The sequence below is a fragment of the Sinohyriopsis cumingii genome, chromosome 9 (genome assembly GCF_028554795.1).
Source record: "Sinohyriopsis cumingii isolate HCF-2022 chromosome 9, ASM2855479v2, whole genome shotgun sequence".
In the NCBI taxonomy this organism is placed as follows: domain Eukaryota; kingdom Metazoa; phylum Mollusca; class Bivalvia; order Unionida; family Unionidae; genus Sinohyriopsis; species Sinohyriopsis cumingii.
The window spans coordinates 100,013,135-100,036,290 of NC_142969.1; the positions used below are offsets into that span (position 1 = coordinate 100,013,135).

General features: G+C 36.0%; 1 protein-coding gene across 2 annotated transcripts in view; it reads right to left on the reverse strand.

The window, feature by feature from the left end:
* Positions 1-1,403: 1,403 nt before the first annotated feature.
* LOC149792340 (uncharacterized) overlaps positions 1,404-23,156 on the reverse strand; it is a 114,353-nt gene continuing 92,600 nt past the window's right edge. For both annotated transcript variants that reach the window (XM_089970915.1, XM_089970914.1), the window contains 2 exons: positions 17,451-17,680; positions 1,404-16,582 (listed from right to left, as the gene is read on the reverse strand). In XM_089970915.1, coding sequence (XP_089827041.1) covers positions 16,076-16,582; positions 17,451-17,680 — 737 coding nt within the window. In that variant the 3' untranslated portion in view covers positions 1,404-16,075. The remainder of the gene's footprint in view (positions 16,583-17,450; positions 17,681-23,156) is intronic.

A 23,156-nucleotide genomic window follows, 5' to 3' on the forward strand; every position in this document is an offset into this window, starting at 1 on the left:
CTTACACATCCACAGTGTGCCTTTATTCATGGAACATGAATACCCTTACACATCCACAGTGTACCTTTATTCATGAAACATGAATACCCTTACACATCCAGAGTGTGCCTTTATTCATGGAACACGAATACCCTTACACATCCAGAGTGTGCCTTTATTCATGGAACATGAATACCCTTCCACATCCATAGTGTGCCTTTATTCATGGAGCATGAATACCCTTCCACATTCCTGGTGGGGCTGTGCTCAAGGAACAATTACCCTTCCACCTTCATTGAGGGGTTTTTGTTCATGGAACACAAATACCCTTCCACATTCATAGTGGGGCTGTGCTAAAGAAACAAGTACCCTTCCACCTTCATTGTAGGATTATGTTTATGGAACACAAATACCCTTCCACATTCATAGTGGGTCTTTATTCATGGAACGTGAATACCCTTCCATATTCAAAGTGGGACTGTGCTCAAGAAACAAATACCCTTCCACCTTCATTGTGGGGCTGTGAACAAATGCCCTTCCATATTCATAGCGTGTTGTGTTCATGGAACAGAACACCCTTCCACATTCATTGTGGGGCTGTGTTCATGGAACAATCTTAGCCGGAATAAGTAATTATTTGTGCAAATAAATACCATCAGTTTCATGCATTTCATTCATGAATGGGCTGTGTATTTATGTGTGTCTGCACATGTGTCGATGAATTTCATTCATGAATGGGCTGTATTTATGTGTGCATGCATGCATGTCTGTGGGTGGATGCATCAAAATTTATGTTTATATACAAATAGGTGCAACAAGTCTTCTCACATGATATATTCTTAAAGTAGTGGTTTGACCTGACTTACAATGTTACACTGAAATATACCTTACAACTACCAGTATAAGAACAATAAAGTTTCAAAAGGAAACTAACACACATTATGAAAACAGCACACGTTTCCATGAAAAAATAAAAATAGAATTATAATATAGTTCTACTGTTAATAAAGCCATAAAATAAAAATGATTCAGTGCCACTGTTATTTTGTTATAATGTACATTATTTTATGTTGGCAAAAAGTAGAAACTGGTCATGATTATGCGAATCTGGGATTTAATAAAAAAATTTAAAAATAAATTACAAATTGCATATGTTTGGCTGCAAAACAAAATTCGCAAAGCATTTAAGTAACTATTCATACTCAGAAAATCAAGCAAGATCTTTCTCCAAGTTTCTATCACAAAATATACGACTTTAGAATCGTGAAGTGTGTGCTGACAACACAACAATGCCATGTGAGTTTCTATTACAAAATATATGATTTTAGACTCATGGAGTGTGTGCTGACAACACAACAGTGACATGATTTATGTATCTGGAAAGTACTGTAATTGGTGATTTAAATTAAATGAAAGACAACAAATAAAATCAAGAAAACTGTATTCAGTTAGGAGTAGTGTATCATTTTCTATGATGGAATAAACTAGGTTAACTGCCTTTCTGGAATGCAAAACAAAATATAATGAATAAAATGAAATACATCCAAGCATTATTACATCTACTTGAAACAAGATTACAGCAATAAAAGTAAATAATTTATGCCAAGCATTTTAAAATCTAAACTAGGATCTATCTTGTCCACCATTTATAATGATCAGAATGTATATATGCACAGTTGCACTATTAATGAATCAATAGGCATTTCAACTAAAATTTTCTGTGGCTGGGGTTTTCTTTCTTCCTTTTTTCTGACAATAACAAAAGAACAAATTTTGATGTAGCAAGTATTAGCAACAAAAATAGGGTACAAAAAATTCTAAAACAGTGTACAATAAATTTAAAAATAGGGTACAACAAATTCTAAAATAAGGTACAACAATTCTAAAATAGGATACAACAATTCTAAAATAGGGATATATTTCATTCAGAACGAATGAAACTGCTCTGACATGAACTGCCACAATATGCAAATAAAATCTGGATTTTAAGAATAAAAGGTTCAAACAGTAAACTGAATTAAAAACTTAAATGACAGCAAAAGACACCATGTATTGGTCAATTTAAAATGAACAATGGATTCAAAACTGAGCACACATCATTCTGTACAATATTTAACACATAAAATCTCCCAACAAAAGCATGCTATGAAAGCCTGAAAGCATATTTCATCACATTAAGTCTCTTTCTGCATCGTAAACTCAACTATAAAAGCCTAAAGGCATAATTCTTCATCATACACAGAAAACTAAGACAAAAGACACTGAGCAAAATATACAAATGGACTTTCAGCTCTACATGGAGGATTATGTTGACATATTGCACACTAAAACTGGACTTTTGATACATCAACCTGAGTTTGAATTAGAGACAGATATTTGTACAGAATTCTGAAATGAAATCCTAGAAGCATACTGCAAATAAAAAAAAGATTAAAAACATGAACAAGTGTTTGATCTCTGTGTTTAATGCTGATCACATTACAATTAGCACACATGCTGCCAGGATTTTATCTAAAGGGGTGAACTCCCCCTTCTCACCATTTTAAAGCGGGGAGAGTATTCAAAAAAGAGGAGGAGGAAAAAAAGAACATAGTTACTTAACACATCAATATCTCTCTCTCTTCCTGCTCCACTGTTGGAGCTCTATTGAATCAAAATCTTTGGAAGATGCTGCAAGTAGATGTATAGGCATTAATCAGTTGATTGTTTCTGAGCAAAATCTGTTCCCCATCTGTGTAAACTGTAAATATTGCTTGGTGCTGAGACCCCCAACATTCAGAGTTGCCTGACTGAAAGGGCCTATATATAGCAAGCTTAGCCAGCTTGAACATGTTGGGAAACTGTTCTTTATGGTTGTTATGTACCTTTATTTGGATACTTCAGCTCAAAATAAAAATTTTAACTAACATAAGCTCTGCCAAAGTTTAACTTTGTTGAATTGGTGCTTTACTGACTATTAAGCCTGATTTCTCATCATGTCCTAAATAGTGCATAGGGGTTTTAACAGCCATCAAAGCTATAGCCTGCTTGTTCAGACTGGTATACTGATCAAACAAGTATCCTTACTTAAGTTCATTTTTTTATATCTTATTTGTTCAGTTCATTCTAATCCTGATATAGCAATACAGTTTTGCATCTCAAGATCCTGCAAAGCTAAAATGTTTGAGCAAAAATATTAAAATTGCACTCTACCTATAAATTGTCTGTATTTTAATTAGGCTTGGTATTCAACCCTTTCTATGATTTAATTTTGAAATGTTGCTGAAAATGGACAGGGTAACTGGTATGTCTCCTATTTTTGTCCATACAGCAGGTACACTGGACTTCTATCTATGCCATTTTTGGGCTGACTGGTCTCTCTTTAACACCTTCCCAGCTCCAATATTCTTCTCAACTTTAGAAATAATAACTCACTGCCAAATCATCAGCCAGTATAAGTGGAAATATTTGTCATGCTGAGATGAACTATGCTGGGAATCAGCCATATTGAGTTTTCAAGGTAGCTCATATTTTAAACACACATTTGTAAAACTTCCATGATGCAAGGTTCAAACTATGGCTGAATGCTTGTTCCATGGTCCAATGTGTCATTCAAATATAGCTTAACAACCAGTCATGTCAAGATGAAAAATCTAGATGTGTAAACAGTTGCCTACCTGAAGAAAAAAAAAAGATCACAAGTGCCACAATACCTCTGCTGATATGTCTGTCGTGGCAAGCAATTTAAGCGTGAATGGTTAAATAAAAATTCTAAACTGTGTAGAGTACATTTTGCGACTGCAAGTTATGGAAGTTCTTGTCGAATCACTGCCATCCAAGTGTGCAAAGTCATACATATTCTGCCTGATTTGCACAATCACAAGGCCTGGTAGCATCGATGTATCGGTATATAAAACTTAACCTGAACTAGATTAGATTACCTACCATGAACCTCAGACAGCTCATGTTAAAGCATTGCTTACTTACTTTTTAAAAGTACGAAAAGACAAACTACAAGAGGTATTTCTGGATCTTTTCCGTTTTTTTTATATAAAAAATTACTCATAAGGAGTAAGAGGTATCCTGGTTGATGACTAGTCTGGGTTTTGCATAATGGTTAGTATATGACTCTATTTATCAAATGTGCTAAAATCAGCTGGTGCTTTCCAAAATAAATACAAAACTGCATCTTGCTGCGAAGTGGATCATTTACATAACTATCTGTGACCACATAAAAGTTCGAGTAATCACTGTTTAATGTATTTTTGTACGTTTTCTAAACTGCAAAAATAACTAAGTTGAAATAATATATGAGAAAAGCATTTACACAAATACATACAATGCTGTGCATTCCACTGATGAAGTGTAAGAAAAATCACATATTTTTGTGTTCAACTTTGTTTCAACAGCATCTAAACTTTGCATTACATAATAATAAGCGGTTACATAATGACACAAATGTCAGTAAAACTTTTTAAAGTTATATACAGTTAGCAATATGCAATCATACATGGTTTGTTACATTACTGAGCATGCCAGGAATCCAAAAAGCTAGTGGAGTCCAATTCTTGTAATGAGTTTTCTCACAAATGTCTTCAATTTAGCAAAGTAAAATGTGATCATTAATCCTGCAATGTAAATCACCAATCAGCCAATCATAAATTAATTAGTGAAACAAGTGGGGTTCTTTTGCTTCTCATTTTGATATATGATACAGCATCTGCATTGAAAATGTTTCATTAATGCTAAATTTTGAGACGAAACTTCATAGTAAAGTAAAAGAATGTTAAGACAGGACCCAAATAGTACAGAGAAAATAACTATTTTTGACTACCAGGCACAATTCCAATGTTTAATGCTAATTTCACTTATAGGGGCTATTTACTCATTTATCATTAATAATCCTACACTTCAAACCTATAGAAAGGATATCAATTGTTACAATAATCTAAATGGAGTACCAACTAAGGCTTATGTCTTCTTTAAAATGTATATACTTTGTTTTCCTGCAGGTTTTCCAGTTCACTGGATTCACAATGGAATGTGTCTCTTCCAGCAATCAACATAATTATGGTGCACATTATAAAATTATCATCTTCACATTTAAGTGTATTTGGTGTTTTATGATCCTTCCATGAATATTTCAAAGGAAACACTATTTACTAATAAATACATGCAGCTGATGAATTTGTGCTGATTTAATGCATGAACATGTGTAAAAATGGTGAAATTTTTTAATATTTCTAGCAAGATCTGTCACTGATACTGGCATTGATTTTTTTCCCCCCAAGACATTGATAAATGAATTAGATTCTAGGCTGCTGATAGAATTTCAAAAGTTACCTCAAAGAAAACACTAACTTTGTAACTTTTATTATTTGGTACCATAAAAGGCTGCAAAATGAAATTTTACATTATGGATATTATTCATAAACATTTTTCCTAACAGTCTGCCAATTAATCTAATTCTGAATGAAGTTACTGTAGTGAGTCCATGGGCAAGACACTTTAATTGCCTAGGTTCTAAATAATCTTCTTATGTTGCTGTGCTGTAAAACATTAAACATCAAGAATCCAATTTTTCCAAGTAAAAATCTCTTCAAGAATACTTACCAATCATAATATCTTAGAAGAACTACTACTACTACCAATCATAATATCTTAGGAGATCTACTACTACCTCCCAAACCCAGCCCTCCCTGATACTGTTTTTAGCTAAAGGGAGCTAAAAATATCTGCACACCTATTTGGTGGTCAGAGTGATCTCCCTTAGGTACAAAACTTCGGGGCAAAAAATACCTCAGTTACTACTGGAGTGGTGTGTGTGTGATTACAATTTTTAATGTAGCTTTAACAACAATTCAGTCATATTACTACAATGTCTGCAGTGTGGCAGTTTATAGTGATGTCTAGCACTGGGGCATCATGCCACAGACATGCAGCATGATGTCCCACCCAGTCAAATTATCCTGACACCAGGCCGACCAGTCCTAACACTTACCTCTTAATGCTGAGTGCCTAGCAAGGCAGCTATTACCATTTTTGTAAGTCTTTAGTATGACTCGGCCAGGGTTCGAACCCATGACCTCCCACTTCTAAGGCGGATGCTCTAACCACTAGGCCACTGGAGCAGTCCCCACTGGAGTGGAAGGTACACTCCCTATGGATGTGACTGCAGGGAGGCTGGGAGGGTGTATGTGTATTATGATTGGATAAGTATTCTCAATGAAACATATTTTACATGGATAAATTGGTTTCTTCTTCAAATATGTGATCAGATCATAATACCTTAGGAGAATAGGTAAGCAGTGGAGAGAGTTATATCCCCTTACACTACATATATCATCTCCAGTCCATAAAGTTATGAGAGATAGCTTCTAGGTAACCCAACTGGAGGCATGGCTTCAAATGGGACAAATTTCCTGTGCAGATCCAGTGGAAGTCATGAAGCCAGATTTTAAGCTGTTGACCAATCATTTGAGCTGGGGTTATATCCCTATATGCTGAGTGAATAACCCCTTTTACTCAAGGACTAGTCTGTTTTGATATATCCTCCAGTCCTTGTATGAGAAGTAGAAAGAGGTGTGATCTCCCTCGACGGAACTGCTCTTTTCTACTCAGGTACCACATGAAAGACTGGACTGGGTCTTGTAGGTGGCTTTCAGCTGATGTGTCCAGATAAGACAGAGGTTCATGATAAAAGTTTGGCTCCCATGGAAAAGAGATGATTCTTGGTGATGAAAGAGGATTCCATCATGAGTAAGACTGACCTGCCTTGTTGGAACTGTTAATAGCGCATGTATTTTGCGAATTCTGCCTGCCATCGCTAACAACATGAGAAAGCAGGTTTTCTAGGAAAAAGAGCACCAGAGATACCCTTGAAATTGGTTCAAAAGATGTTTTGTTCAGCCAAATAGATTCGTCTTTGGGCATAGGGTTAATGTTTATGGCCGTGTATACACAAAGTTGGTGAATAGGTCAGGTAAGTCCTGGGTTTGTCCAATATCTTCTCTCCCATGATAATGAAAGGTGTCAGTGATTGTGGAGCAGTAACCTTTGATCCTACTCAGTGCAAACTTTCTTCGAAGAGTCAGAGGAAGAAATTATCCATCTGCTGTATGGATGCCTGGAGTTGCAGGATATGTTTGTGTACCACTGAGTGAAAATGTGTCATGTGCCTTCATATGTTTTTAGATTGGAGGGCCCTCACAATTCTCTCCGTGACTGGATGTAAGAATTGTTTAAATCTGAGGGCCTGTTTGCTATGATCCAGACATGCAGGTTCAGGAGCTCTGGACAGGGCAAAGATGAAACAACTGCCATCATGGTTGCTTGATTAAAGGAAAACCCAAATTTTCTGCAGCGTTTCCAATGCAAGATTGATGAGGTCGTTGATCCATGACTCCTCCAATCAGAGTGGTGTGATGAGGATGAGGTGACAGGCTGAATTCCTAGCTATTTGTGAGTTCAGGTTGGTCCAATCAAATGATAGGATGTTGACTGCTGAAGCTGTTGGGTCAGGGATGGGAGAGACAAAGGATGGGAGTTTGGCATTGAAACTTGTTGCAAACAGGCCCACCAATGGTTGGTCTAAATGGGTACAAATCTGGGTGAGATACGAGGGATGGAGAGATAGTTCCTTCTGTACTAGTCGATTATTCCATGACAAAGAGTTGGTCAGCACACTGAGACATCCTGGCATATGTGAACGTGTATGTAGCTTTGGTGATGACAAAAACAATCTAAAACTTCCCCACTATGATGCAAAAGTCTGGGGAATTAGGTCCTTGTTGTTGCTGGAGATAAAGAACCACTATATAATTGTCTGGCAGAATGAGAACTCCCTTGCCATGTAAATATTTATACCACCAGTGAAAGGATTTCCCAATGGCCATCCTCTCCAGAATTACTGATGTGAAAATGTTGTTCCTGGGGAAAGCATCAACCACTGGTGTCCTGAAAGGATGGTAGTAAGTGGGTTTCTCAGTCTTCGTACTTGCGTCGGTACAGACTGTAATCTCGAGGGTTGGACATTTATACTGATGATGAGCCAAGTTATGTCACTCCCAATTCCGCTGATGTTGCCTTAATTGGTGCAGATGATGAGAGGATAGTCCAGTTTGTAAACTTTAGCAATCCATTCGTGCAGAGGAAGCAGCTGCAATGGGCTCATAAGGCCACCTAGGACCATGAGATCCACTGCCACATTGAGAAAGTCTAGTAGGTTAAGGGATTACTGTGTGGATAACATTTCCTCAAAAGTAAGGTGCTACCATAGATTGTATTTCAATGCCCAATCCTGAGGGAGGCAAAATATGTTGCCTGTGTATTGAACTCCATACTTAGGTGAACAAATCATTGAGATAGTACTAGGTCAGCTTTTTCCTTAATTTCTGAGAAGACCACATTGGTAACAAGGGTTATCATGCCTTGTTAGATCTAACTCACTGATGTTTCTGCAGGATGTCATCCAAGTAATTTGCTGTTGCTGCCAATGTCATCCAAGTAACTTGCTGTTGCTGCCATAGAAATGGTCTGGACTTGCACCATGACTTGCAGAGGTTCATATCCTATAAGTGACCCTTGGGTCCTTTTGTTGATTTCCCATACTATCCCTGTATCGACACTGTGGTTGTTGGAGAGAGGGAAATATGTATTCCTGATGGTTTCTTTGCAGACTTCATCTATCTGGATGTTAAACAGAAGGTTCGAGGATAAAGGTTGTGCTCTTAGCTTGGCCATATAGTGGTCCTTCAGGAAAGTGTAGACAGAGGGCATCGAGTCGCATTCCACCAACTGCACTTACAGCTGCAGTTACGGCATTGGTCAGTGTGTGTTGAGTGGCTCTGTTTAATACTCCAGCCATTCTTGAGACTGACTCCCATGCATGCCCTGAGGTATTCGGAGTTTGCTGGAAGATAACCAGAGAGAAGGAAAGTCCAGCAACAAAGTCATGATAACGAATTTGCTCACTAACTGCCGAGTGTCATCTAAGGCCATCTGGTCAACACACATGGAGTGTGGCTGTGTCAACCCCCAAACAGCGATATCACTGTCAAATGCTGGGATTTCCAAATGAAAGAATGGGGGGGGGGGGGGAGCAAAGGTAGAACCACCAATGAGTCAATGATGAAGGTGGATAAGAACACCTGTAACTCTCCCAGAATAAGGAAGTAACTTAAGTCAGGCTCTTCTGTTCTGTCTTAAGATCAACAGATGCTGGAGCTCTGGTTCAGGCTGTTGATGGAGTGGGAGGAGGACAAAACTCTGGGGGGCGGAAAACGTCCTCAACAGAGGCATGGAAGGCTAAATCTTCCCAAACCATAAGATAGCATAGAATAGATGAAACAGTACTGTAGAACGAGCAACATCATCTTGGTTGTGTGAGGTAAGACTAAGGTCCCCTGTTAATGCTCAAGACTTGGCTGGCAAAGATCTGTCACTCACTATACTTGTAGAACGTCCTGAATTAGAAACTGTGACTCACTGAGTAAAGATGCTCTTCTCATGGCAGAGTGTCGAGGTGGTATGAGAGTCAGTCTGGTCCCAGCACATGTCTGTAAAAGTTGGATGTACCATACTGTTATTGATCGAGTCCATAATATAGATGTTTGGCCCATCATGATCCAAATTATATGGCCTAGACTGGTCACAAGAAAAATAGATCATCTGTGTGAGGAGGATATCATTAGGATCATCAGTTGGGATTGGTTGTAGTATATTTGATCCATGTAACCTGTCTTTATCTCTGTTGAGTGTGAGGGAACTTGGCTATTAGCTCTGTCCCTCGCTGTTTTGCTAGAGGAATCAAGTCAGACCCCAAGGATGTAGGGTAGAGGGAGTTCCAAAAATGCTGTGATGGTGAACTGGTTGCCAGAGCTGTTTTCAGAGTATGTGAATGTTCTGTGCTTCGTTGCTGAAGGGTAAGCTAAATTATCTTCCTTGTCCCCATAAAGATTCACACTGAGGAAAAACTTGGCATGCAGTCTTTGTTCTGCATTGTGTTATTTAAGCTTGGTCTGAACTGAATGTGAAGTCGCTTAGGCTACCCATGCAAATACCTAAATGTGTGACGATGAAAAAGAGTTAGCAAGTAGTAATGGCAGAACTTTGTCCCGACAGAAAGAGAATAAAATTGGAAATACAGATGGAGTATACTTTCTTTAAAAGTGGCGAACTCTTCATACTTGTAGTGGTATATCTTCTATATAGATTTTGGCTTTTGTGAGGTCTCTCGTGGGGTCAGAGCATGCTTCTTGACATGAACGGAGGTAGTAACTGAGATATTTTTAGGCTTTGCTACTGAGCCTTATATCTAAAGGGAGATCACTCTGGTCAGGAGACTTTTACCTCCCTTTAGCTAAAAATAGTATCTAGGAGAGATGGATTTACGAGGTAGTAGTAGTTCTCCTAAGGTATTATGATTGGGTAACATATGTTTGAAGAACTCAACCTGATGAGCATTTGATTTATTACCAAATTATATATTTTTGTGAGTTTTTATCTTTAGGTATTCACCACACAGTGCCGAAAATATTTTACACTAGCAGATGCCAGTGACTTCAAGGTAAAGGTCAGCAGACAACAACACTGGCCGATTTCATCATCAGTTGTTTCCAACCTGAAAAATGTTGATCAACTTAGCTGTACACTGTACACAGCAAACAAAATTCTAATATTAAAGTGATTATCACCACATATAGGAAAATTATTTTTACCTCCCTTTAGCTAAAAATAGTATCTGGGAGAGATGGATTTACAAGGTGGTATTAGTGGTGATGAATAAATTTGTGTGAATTTGTTTTTGTCAGAGCAATTTCAGTCTGGAAAAATGATGAATATTTTGTGTGAAAAAGCTGCATGGTAAGGAGAATGTCTTGAAAAAATCAAATGAACTTTGTAATTATCTGTCATGGGTAAACTGTATGCGTGGGATATACACTTTTTCATGATGTACAACTCTCTTAACCCTTTACCTCATAGAGCAAAGTTACCCAGTGCGCTATAAATAGAATACCTATTACCTATTCAGCTCCATACACATGCCTGTTAACTGTTAAGCAACGTAGTGTATGTTATGTTTAACAGCAATTTTAACCATTTTACATTTTTTACATCTATTATATATGGAAAAATTTAAGAGTAAAGTCCAATCATTATAGCTGTGTAATTACTTTTCATGGAAGAATTTTTTATGCGCTTTAAAATCTTGAGATAACTTGTTCACCGTCAAGTCAGTGAAGCAGCGTGACCAACCGTAGCTGCCATTTCTCATACTCGAAATTTTTTTGTCTGCGTCTACATCACTAAGTCATCTGAATTTGATAATTTATAAAAACTAATTGCTGCCTACATCAATATCAGAGCCTTTACCTAAGTTATTGAAGCTTTCATAATTGTGATTCTAATCTTGAAAACTTCAAAAGTACTGAATGAAATCAGTGACCTTCATTTTGGAGAGTGGAGAATATGACACAGTTACTTTAAATAGCAGATTTCGACTAGAGCATAAACAGTGACCACGTGATCTGACATAATGGTCATTCGCAGAAATAAATGTAGTATCTAATGGGGGATTTTCCCCGAAGGTGGCGCTACGAAAACCCGCTTAAAATGGCTGATGTTAACAGCAGGCGTCAAAAAGGTGCTTCCATGCAAATAGAGTAGAGGCATCAAAAGGCGCTTCCATGCAAATGGAGTAGAGGCGTCCAAAGGTGTTTGCATGAGGTAAAGGGTTAACACCACTGTTCTTAAAGTTTCCCTGGTATTCATAATGAAAGGATGTCATGAACTGACTTTCAAACTCAATATTGTGAAAAAACTTTAAAATGTCAAACTGTATGATCTAGCAAGCCTATAAATCAGAACCATATCAATCTCAAGTTGAAACTGAATATTAAATGAAGTAATGGAGACCATATTTTAAAAAATGTCAATGATTATTCTTATGTTAGTGTAAATTAATATATTCATATACGAGTGTAAAAGGCTTGATAAGACAATAATTAAATTTAAACCAAATGCAAATCTGCATTCAATGTTTAAGTCATTAAGCTTTAAAAAATTCATTCAATTAAAAATGGACAACAAAAAATACTGATGTCTTTCACAATCTCTCATGCTCTATGTTAGAAAGTGAAAAATATAACTTATTATGATTTTGCAGTTATGAGTTTGTAGTAACGAGTTTTAAGTATTGAAAAGTATAAAAATTTTGTACATTAGGAGACAAAAAAGAACCCAATTCTCTTATTCATGCCATCTTACACACAACTCAGAACACAGGTAATAGTAATAACAGTAATAAAACAATTATATGGATTTTAAGTTCCATCAACACAAAACATCAATCTAACAAAGAACATCAATCTGTCAAAGCTTCACACTGAGCAAATATTTATTTTGTGGTGGTTTTGACAATTGTATCATATAACAACTATCTAACTACATGGTTAAAAAACTATACCATTCAATTCTGAAAGTATGACAAAGATGATCTCACTGACTTAACTGGTCAAGTTTAAGGTAAAGAAGTGCTCAACAAGAAAAAGAATCTTTAATTATGTTTAATGAAGCAATCTGTTGGTCTATCTTAAACCAATGAATTGCCTGATGATAATCCCACTCATTAGTGAAGCATTCTCTAAAAAATCACGTTATTTCTTACGAAACTTTGACCATTTCCATAGGGATAAATATTCTGTTGATAGCTAAATTTCAAGAAATTGGATAAAAATAACAATAACAATCTCATTCTGTCCATCATGTAATTAAAGTACTTGGGTGTCTCAATGAATAAATGCAATTGAGCATCTGCATATAACTGATGTACTTAGGTGTCTACATATAAATAATGTAATTGGGTGTTCACATTTAATTAACATAATTGGTTGTACATGTAAAATTAATGTAATTGGGTGTCTACTTATAATTAAAGTACTCAAGTACTCTGGTGTCTAACTATCAGTAACCTACACAAGCTCTTGGACAAGCTCAGCACAATTCTTTTGATAAGGTAATGAATCAAAGAAAGCCAAGTTCAACACTTCTTTCCACTACATAATGACTCAAACATAGCCAAAACAATTCTTTTGACAACATAAGGAATCAAAGAAAGCCAAGTTCAACACTTCTTTCCACTACATAATGACTCAAACATAGCCAAAACAATTCTTTTGACAACATAAGGAATCAAAGAAAGCCAAGTTCAACACTTCTTTCCACTACATAATGACTCAAACATAGCCAAAACAATTCTTTTGACAACATAAGGAATCAAAGAAAGCCAAGTTCAACACTTCTTTCCACTACATAATGAATCAAACATAGCCAAAACAATTCTTTTGACAACATAAGGAATCAAAGAAAGCCAAGTTCAACACTTCTTTCCACTACATAATGAATCAAACATAGCCAAAACAATTCTTTTGACAACATAAGGAATCAAAGAAAGCCAAGTTCAACACTTCTTTCCACTACATAATGAATCAAACATAGCCAAAACAATTCTTTTGACAACATAAGGAATCAAAGAAAGCCAAGTTCAACACTTCTTTCCACTACATAATGAATCAAACATAGCCAAAACAATTCTTTTGACAACATAAGGAATCAAAGAAAGCCAAGTTCAACACTTCTTTCCACTACATAATGAATCAAACATAGCCAAAACAATTCTTTTGACAACATAAGGAATCAAAGAAAGCCAAGTTCAACACTTCTTTCCACTACATAATGAATCAAACATAGCCAAAACAATTCTTTTGACAACATAAGGAATCAAAGAAAGCCAAGTTCAACACTTCTTTCCACTACATAATGAATCAAACATAGCCAAAACAATTCTTTTGACAACATAAGGAATCAAAGAAAGCCAAGTTCAACACTTCTTTCCACTACATAATGAATCAAACATAGCCAAAACAACTCTTTTGACAACATAATGAATCAAAGAAAGCTAAGTTTAACACTTCATTTCTTTACATGATGAATCAAACTTAGCCAACACAATTCTTTTGACACCATAATGAATCAAACACAGCCAACCCTATTTTTTTATAACTATATATGTTTTCAACATAACGTGGTTTGATATTGGAGTTTCAAATAAACAACAATTAGCTGGAAGCTGATGGTATAAAGATGGAGCATGGGAATTCATCAATTCAACCTGACTAAAAAGTATCATCGCTTTAATATCACCTTTTTATGTGATCGGGTTGGTTCTGTTCTGGTTTGACATCATGCACTTTTGTAATGTCAGCTATACTCAATCACTATAATTGCATGTGCCGCCCGAGACAGCGATATCTGACGTATTTAGTATATAATGTATGTGCCTAGTAACTGACCATGTAAGAACAAAAATAATGAAGCAGTCGGAGAAGATTCTGAACCCTTGTACTCTAACTCTTCCCATGTGTATTAGCAAAAGCGCACATGAAACCATGTACTGTCCCTGTATTATCATACTGTTTAAAATTGTCTGAGGTGTCCTCAATATGCAATCAACATAGACCATAGCATTTATCATAATATACTCCAATTCAGCCCCATAGACTTAATATAGGAGGGATGTAGAAAATATTTTCCTGTATACATCATCATCAAATTTGATGTTGATATGGTTGTATATTATGTCATGTTGTCCAAATTGCCCAGAGTATTCAATATTTATGCATACCAAGAATAAAAGAAAAGAAAGATCATATATACCTGATTGTTTGTAAGATTTTGCTGAAACTAATGTCAATGAGACCTCTTAATTGATGCTAATTAGAAAATCAGAGTTACTTCATCTGAGAAATCGGACACTATATATACAATAATCTATAAGTACTGAAGGGATATGCAAAAAGGTAACAAATTTACAAATAGTCTACCGTGTTAAAATCATGCCAATTTCATCAAAAACATATTTTTAAAACAGTAAAAGAAGTAACCGAATTCTTCATATTAATATCCCAATAAAGGATTTTTTTTAAATTTAAAAAAGTTAAAATTGACATCAATGGTGTGAAACTAGAACACTGGATTTAAAATGAAAAAATACAACCTTTAAAAATTTTTCTTCAACTGCAAGAAACTTGTGAGGAAATTTGTGTTATTATTGTCATAGGGTTTAATGTCATTTTTCAGCACAAGAAAGGCTATACATGGCAGCCAGTATAAATGGTGGAGGAAGAACCCAGGAAAACCCCTGGGAAGACCCACTGACCCACAAGAAGCTACTGGCAAGCTTTCTCACATACCCACATTGGCCAAGCCCAAGACTCAAACCCACGCAGACAGAGGTGAGATGGCAGTGATCTGTAACACTGAGCGCTTTAGACATTCTGCCACTCAGGGCCCCCTTGTGAGGAGAAAATGTTTGTTAAGTACATGGCTGTAATTGTGCTAATCTGAATTTATTAAAGATTAATTAGTTGAATCATAATGGAATCAATATTTTCATTTGCTGTTAAAAATATAAAAAGTTTCAGTGTAAGTCATATTGTCATAATTAAAACAAAATATATTTCACAGTCATTTAAAGGAAAATCAAATGTGTTTTTTTTGTGTTTGTTAAGGCTACCATTCTGAAAGTTAAGAATTTGTTTTACTTATAAGATTGACAGGCATGTTCTGAAAATGGAACATTACACTTTTCCTTCACAATCCAGCACTTTTTAAATCATGAAGTTGGTTATTATATTCATGAAAAATCTCTCCACATAAAATTATTTTAATCATTTAGCAATCCAATGTCAAGCTGTCTACAAGCAAGTCAAACATTTCTGTCACTAGCCAAGAAGTTCATACTGAATATCAATGGTCAACAACAAAAAAATATCTTGCATTATTTAATGAAAATACCGATTCCAGACTAGTAGGTAATTTTGAGAATTTTTCAATCCTTGATTATAGTTTAAAATCTATTTTAGTAACATTTGATTAGTGAATCATTTATTGAAATTGCTAGTAGATTTCTTCTTTTAAAAAAATCATAAGTATTTAGTAACAACTGTATAAAGTAATTATTCAATTAATGACAACAAAACATAACAAGGTCAATATTAACACAATCAACTTCCTTTTTACATTGTCAAAACCATCACATCAATAAAAAGTACAAATGCTAGGAACTTTTGGGTTCCCCATATTTATGTTCAACTGTAAAATAACAGACTTCTGTCTCTGTCATTTGTTCATCAGGTAAATCTGTTGAAGGGCCATCTTCATCTGTTTCTTTTGGTGAAACATCCCCAAGTGTGTCACTATGAATTATGTCCCTTTGTACCCTAGTGGATGATGAATTAGTACGAACAGGTTCTGATGCTGGGGATTCACTACGACTAGTATGATCTGTAAACACACTATCTGTATCAGAGAATACATCCAACACAGCACCTTCCGATGAAGCTTTAGTAACAGAGTTCCCTGAATGTTCATTTTTTCGGATTGGTTCAGGTTCCGTGGGTGTGCGTACTGTCACCACGGGACTATAATTTGGTCCTAGAAACCAGTTAGAGCGCTGACGTAATCGCTCAAGCTGCTTACGTTTTATAGAATTATATCGGCTAAGGCTTTTCGTTTGGGTCTGAGTATGGACTTCATTCAGACTGTCCTCCATTGATTTGGGTCTCTGAAACAAATTTAAATAAAAAGAATATAATTTTACTAATATGTTGAATGTACAAATCTGTATGAAATTAACCATCCGTTTTCATTTACAATGATATAGGAATACAAGCACCTTTAATATTAACTAATAAACATCATTGTGTAATTTTAAGACCAAGGTACCATCTGACAACATGGTCTGTATGTTCAGGACTTTATGAATTATAAAGCCCGATGCCCAGGACTAGTCCAATGTGTCTGTCAGACAGATGCATGGTGCATGTATCATTGTTTGTGAAAATATCATCAATACTCGCTTATTAGTCAAGTCTAGCTGCAAACTGCAAAGACCCAGATCTGCTGGCGCATTATGTGTGGTCTGTGCTGCTTGTTTGGAGTAATCAGTAAAACAAACAATATGGATCCTGATCTGCAGGTGCATTATGCTACAGCAGATCAGGATCTTGTTGTCTGCAGTTTGCTTTGACTTATAGGCAATTATTAGTGTATGAATAACTAGATTTTTTCTAAGCGATACTGCACATAGAAGTACTATATCACTCAGGAAGAAAAACTTGTTCATATTTTCCCACTAAAATGTAGCAAGTTATTCATTAAATATTCATTAGGTCACTGTGAAAGTCATGACATCATAAAGAAGTAAACATTACTGACAATATATTGTGGATTTTACTGTGCAAATTTTGCATTCCACCAATTAGAAAAAATTGTTACATTCATAGTTTCTACATTTCACAAATCAGAAAATGTTTTAAGTTGAGAGCTGCGTTAGAAGACAAACTTATCTACGTATATATCTAGAAAAATACATATTAATCATAGCCCAGAATCTGGAATGACCAAGAAATCCTGACATTAGCCCTACTAACCTTGCTGACTTCTGGTGATGGTACAAGAGAAATTTCTGGAACCGACACAGTGGAAGTGGCCATTCTCTGAGAGTCCACATATGGCCCCTCTGGGGTCAGGTAAACTTTGGTTGAGACGTGCGGAGTGTCGGGTCCAGGACTTGCTCCCCCCTCCTGCTCATGTTCATGTTGCCGTGGAGGAGGATGCAACTGAGTAATGTTGATATCATTAAAAATGTCCTCTGAAACAGCTGAAAACAAAAGAACACAGGTCACTCAGTGATACATAGACAATTTTTTGCTAATGGTAGAAAGCATCGCTTCTTGCCCAGGTAAAGTTAATACCATGACATTGTTAAACCTGCAACCACTGAAATATAATAGCCAAAATTTAAAACCTGTGTTGGAAATATTCTTCTAGGGAAACAACAGGAACTCTTCTTCATTCCATAAACTTAAGTACAAACAAAAATGACATTTTGCACTTATCAATGAAAATAGATACCCAAAGAACCATAAAAATTCAAAAACCCATAAAACCATGAAAATGTATACCCACAAAAATAAACTGACAGTACATGCAGTGATCAGAACGTTTAGAACTTGATTATTCTTTCAAATGGTTAACTGTATTAAAACTGGCTATCATCTGTACTTGCTTATAAGTCAAGTCCAAGAGCAAACTAAACAGACCCATATCTCCTGGTGCATAATGTGCTGGCAGATCTGGGTCTATACAATCTGTAAGGAGTAATCAGTAGAACAGAAAACAGGACCATAATCTGCTGGTATTTTATACTATGGCAGATAATGATCACTGTGCTTGCAGTTTGATTTGACTTATCAGCAAGTATATATGTTATGCTTAATAGTTTCTTTGTAGTCTTCTTCTTTCCCCTTAAAGGAGTACATGTATGTATGTATGTATGTATGTATGTATGTAGGTAGGTAGGTATGTATGTATGTATGTAAGTACATGTATGTAGAATATCAGAATGTATTTTCTTCAATTTGCTTGCAAAGCAATAACTTATTGATATGAGGTATCATAAAATGTAATAGATCCCTGAGACAAAATTTACTACATCAGAAATATGTAATGATTCAATTGTTGAACAGCTTTAAACAAGTCACCACAAGGCACTCCTATCATTTTTTTTACCAGGTGATCAAAGATACATAAATATAGTGAAGAAAGTAAAATACAAACATATATGTAAAAAAATGAATATGTAACCTCCCATGAATGTCTGATTTCCATTATATTTACCATCTTATTACAGGACTCGATGCTATTAAGAGGAGATGGTGGGCCTAAAAAGAGGCGTAAACTGAGCCATTTCTACCTCAAACTGTTGGAGTCAATGAGAACTGATAGGGCATAATCATCTAGTTCATTCTTAGTTGGAGTGGCATTGACTGGGCATCACAATATCATTCGGTGGAAGTGACATAAAAGTATTCTGCTCCATTTTCAATACCTCATCATGGCGGGTAGGGACTTTTCTTCCCTGGATGATGCTATGCAAGGCTTAGTGGTACATAAACAGAAGATGAGACAGGTCGGTTCTAAGACCTTGAGAGAATACTGTTCAAGGGAAACTGCAATGTGGTTCTAAATTTGCAACAAGTAATTTCTCTCAGGTCACGTCATGTTCAATACAACCATTAACATGGAACCCTTAATAACTGTTCTGTGTGTGGGGATGTGAGATTCACAATTGGATAATGATTTACTGACGATTCTCCACTCTGTGGGATAATATATTCATGTGAAATGGATGAGGTTTATCGAAATGAAAAAGTAAACGCTACGTTACAGCAATTGGCAAGTTATTACTATTAAATCCAAAAATTAAATGAAAGATCATTTCTTCATTTTAACTGCCGAGTGTTGTAATCATCACTGATATTTATATGCAATAACAAGTTTCTCAAATTAGCCACTGTGGTTGCCATATTGGATGTAACATCAATACAAATTTAATTTAGGACAAAATATACATCATCTGAAGTGTTTAGGTGAAAACCCCAAGTGAATATCACCATTCATTCAAGAGTAGCAGCAACAACATTTTCAAGATGGCTAACACAGTGGTTATATTTGGAACAAAGCTAGGCACCATTTGCATTTAGGACCAAGTAGACAGCATGAAAAGTCTTTTCTTGAAAACCCATGTCTATATGACTTTCTGTTCAGGAGGAGTAGCAATAACATGATTTTCAACAGAACAGCCATTATGGCTATATATCACATCAGCATCATTTTCATTTCGGATCAACCTAATATCACAAGAAGTCTTTTTGTGAAAATTATGTTTCAAAACGAGCATCCATATTGGAGTAGCATAACAAGATTTTCAAGATGGCCACTGTAGCAGCAATATTGGAGGTCAGATTGACACCATTTTCTTTGGAACCAACTTGATGTCAGAAGTCTTCCAGTGAAAACTTTGTCGGTATGACTTTCCATTCAGTAGCAGTAACAAGGTTTTCATGATTATGGTCATGATACAAGTCAGACTGGTTTTTTAGGACCAAGATGTCATGATCAATTTTTCTGTAAAAACCCCATGATGCTATGACTTTCCATTCAAGAGAAGCATCAACAACAACAACTTCGAAGACAGCTGCTGTAGTGGTCACGATGGATGTCAGTGTGGCACCATTTTCATTTAATACCAACTAGACATTATACGAAGTCTTCTGGTGAAAACTCCATGTAGATAAGACTTTCTGCTCTGGGGGAGATGCAATAATAAGATTTTCAAAATAGTTGCTATGGCCATATAGGATATCAGAATGTCACTATTTTCATTTCTGATCAACAAGGCAGTAAATGTGTGTATAAAGTTTCCTTGCAACCTTCCAAGCTGTTTAGGTGTTGAAATGATAATAAACTTGTGCTGAAAGATGGACGGATGATGGACAACAGGCCATCTATTAAGCTCTTTTGTTCACAGGTTTCATTTTTGGTGAAAACATTCATGCATGTGATCTCAATGAAAACACAGAATTATGGATTGAAAATCCATTTTGGATGCCAGATCAATTATGTAAAAGGGTAATCAATGAAAAAAGTAAACTAATGAGTATTTTTCATTCCAATCATTGTCCTATATCCTAATCATATTCAATGAATCAAGGCAATCATCTGGTTACAGATTACACCACACATAATCATGAAGTCTTAAGTCTTTAACTTAATCAAGGTGTGACAGCACACACATAAAAGCTGCATGTATTCAAGTACATGGATAAACAGGCAAGATAGGGAGTCCCCATAAAGTAAATGTATAAGCAAAGAAGATAGGGAGTCCTCATAAAGTACATGCATAAACAAGCAAGATAGGGAATTCTCAAATTACTTCAAAGCAAGCATGGATAACTAGAAATCTTCAACCATGCAGTATAAAGCATATCTCACTCAAAATCATGTTTTATACCATTTTCTTAATCTCCTTCTCATTCCCTCTATCCCCACAGAACCAGTTGTTTATGGTTTTTTGCACAAGATCTTTCCTGAACCACATTCTATACCATTCTCTCCATTCCTATCTTTCTCTTGTTGTTGTTGTTGTTGTTGGGGGTTTAACGCCATTTTTCAGCACATGATAGGCTATGCATGGCGGCCAGTATTAATGGTGGAGGAAGAACATGGGAAAACCCCGGGAAGAACCACCGACCCACGAGAAGCTACCTATCTTTCTCTCGGCACAGAACTAGTTGTACTGGGTTTATACATAAAAGCCAGATAGATGTATAGGTATAACTTGATATTAATTAAACATTACTCTTTTTCCTTTTCTAACAAAAAAAATTATATTCAGGACCCTATTTCATAATTAGTCTACTGGTGAAAATCCCACGTCCCATTTTTCCATTTAGGAAGACTTGCAATAACAAGATTTTCACGACGGCTGCTACAGTGGCCATACTGGATGCCAGATTGGCACCATATATATTTAGGACCAATTAGAGAGAGGACATGTGCTTGAAACAAATGAAAAATGGAGATATTTCACTGCGTTGGTGAAAATCTTGCCACTTGCTAAAATTTTCACCAAAGAGATGAAATATATGCTCAAACATATTGGCCAGCAATATGCAGAACAGATCACAGAAGCAAATTTCTTACTAGATCCCACATGATGTTAGCAGTTTACCATTTATGTTCTGTTGTGTTTGGTGAATATTTGCACAGAAAATATAAACACTAACAATTATCCCTCAATTCAAAGTAAAACAGCACATTAAGATAAAAGAGAAGTTGCATCTTGTTGGATTAGAACTTGGTTCACCATCAATGGGAAGTGGTCATACTCTCTACTTAACCAAGCAAGCATCAAAGAATATCTTTCTTGGCCATAATGTTATCATTGTCTATTCACAGGCAGTGAGAAAACATATTATTTTGCTCCAGTGAATTACCAAGATTTCACTCAGAAAATCAACTAATTCACGGCCAAGCATGAAATAAATATCAATATAAAGCTTCTAGACAAAATAATGATGATACAACCATCTTTTCAGATGCAGTAGCAACTACAAGATTTTCAAGACTGCAACCGTGGTGACCAACATTGGATGTCCAGGTAGTAACATTTTCATTTACAATCAACTAGACATAATAAGAAGTCATCTTGTGAAGACCCCATGCTGATATGACTTTCTACTGAGGAATAGTAGCAGATAGGTTTAAAGAGAGTAGAAATAACCAAATTTTCAAGACTGCCACCATGGCAGCCATGCTGGATGACTGAATGGAACCATTTTCATTTAATACCAACTAGACATCATGAAAAATCTTCTGGTGAAACCTCATGCTGATGTCAGTTTCTGTTCAGAAGGAGTAGCAAAAGCAACATTTTCAAGAGGACTTCGATGGCAGCCATAATAGATGTCACATAATTACAATTTTCACCTGGACATAATGAGAAGTCTTTTAGTGAAAACTTCCATCCTGCTATGACCATCCATTCAGGACGAGTCATTACAACAATATTTTCAAGATGGCTGCCACACAGCAATAATGGAAGGCAAAGCTGCATCATTTTCATTTAGGATCAACCAGACCATGGAATGAATGTGTGGGTAAAGCCTGATGACAATCCTCCAAGTAGTTTAGGAGAAGTAGCAGTGACAAACTGGCCTTAATGAACAGACAGATGACAGACAAGAGGTCATCCCAGAAGCTTGCCTGGTCTATCATTAGTACTAATCTGACAAGACAAAATGCCTTTCATGATACCAACACATACATGTACTACCATGTTCCGTAAAATGAAATGGTTCTGGAGATATTAACAGCATGAGAGCATAGTGGATGGATATGTGAAAACAACTTGTAATAAAAATGCCAATATCTCTTAAAAATGCTGATGGGACTACACTCCTTTGAGGACAAAATCTCCAGCCATAATACAAACGCATTCCCAATTTCAGGAAGATATTTGAAAGTGTTCAAGGATTTTGGTGATAAAGTAAGAAAGAGAAATGGACAAGCCCACTCCAGCAACATGTCCCTCCTAATTTAGTGGGGTGGGGATAGTGGATAAGGGATAAAAAAGTTAACTCAATGCATAAAATCTTATGAATATGAGGAATTTTTTAAAGGGTCCTTTGGGGCTGATAATGAGTCTGTCTCATAAAAAACATTTTTTTTCCAATTATGCAGTTTTACTCATATCATCAACACCAGAAAATTTTTCAAAATATCATGCTTGC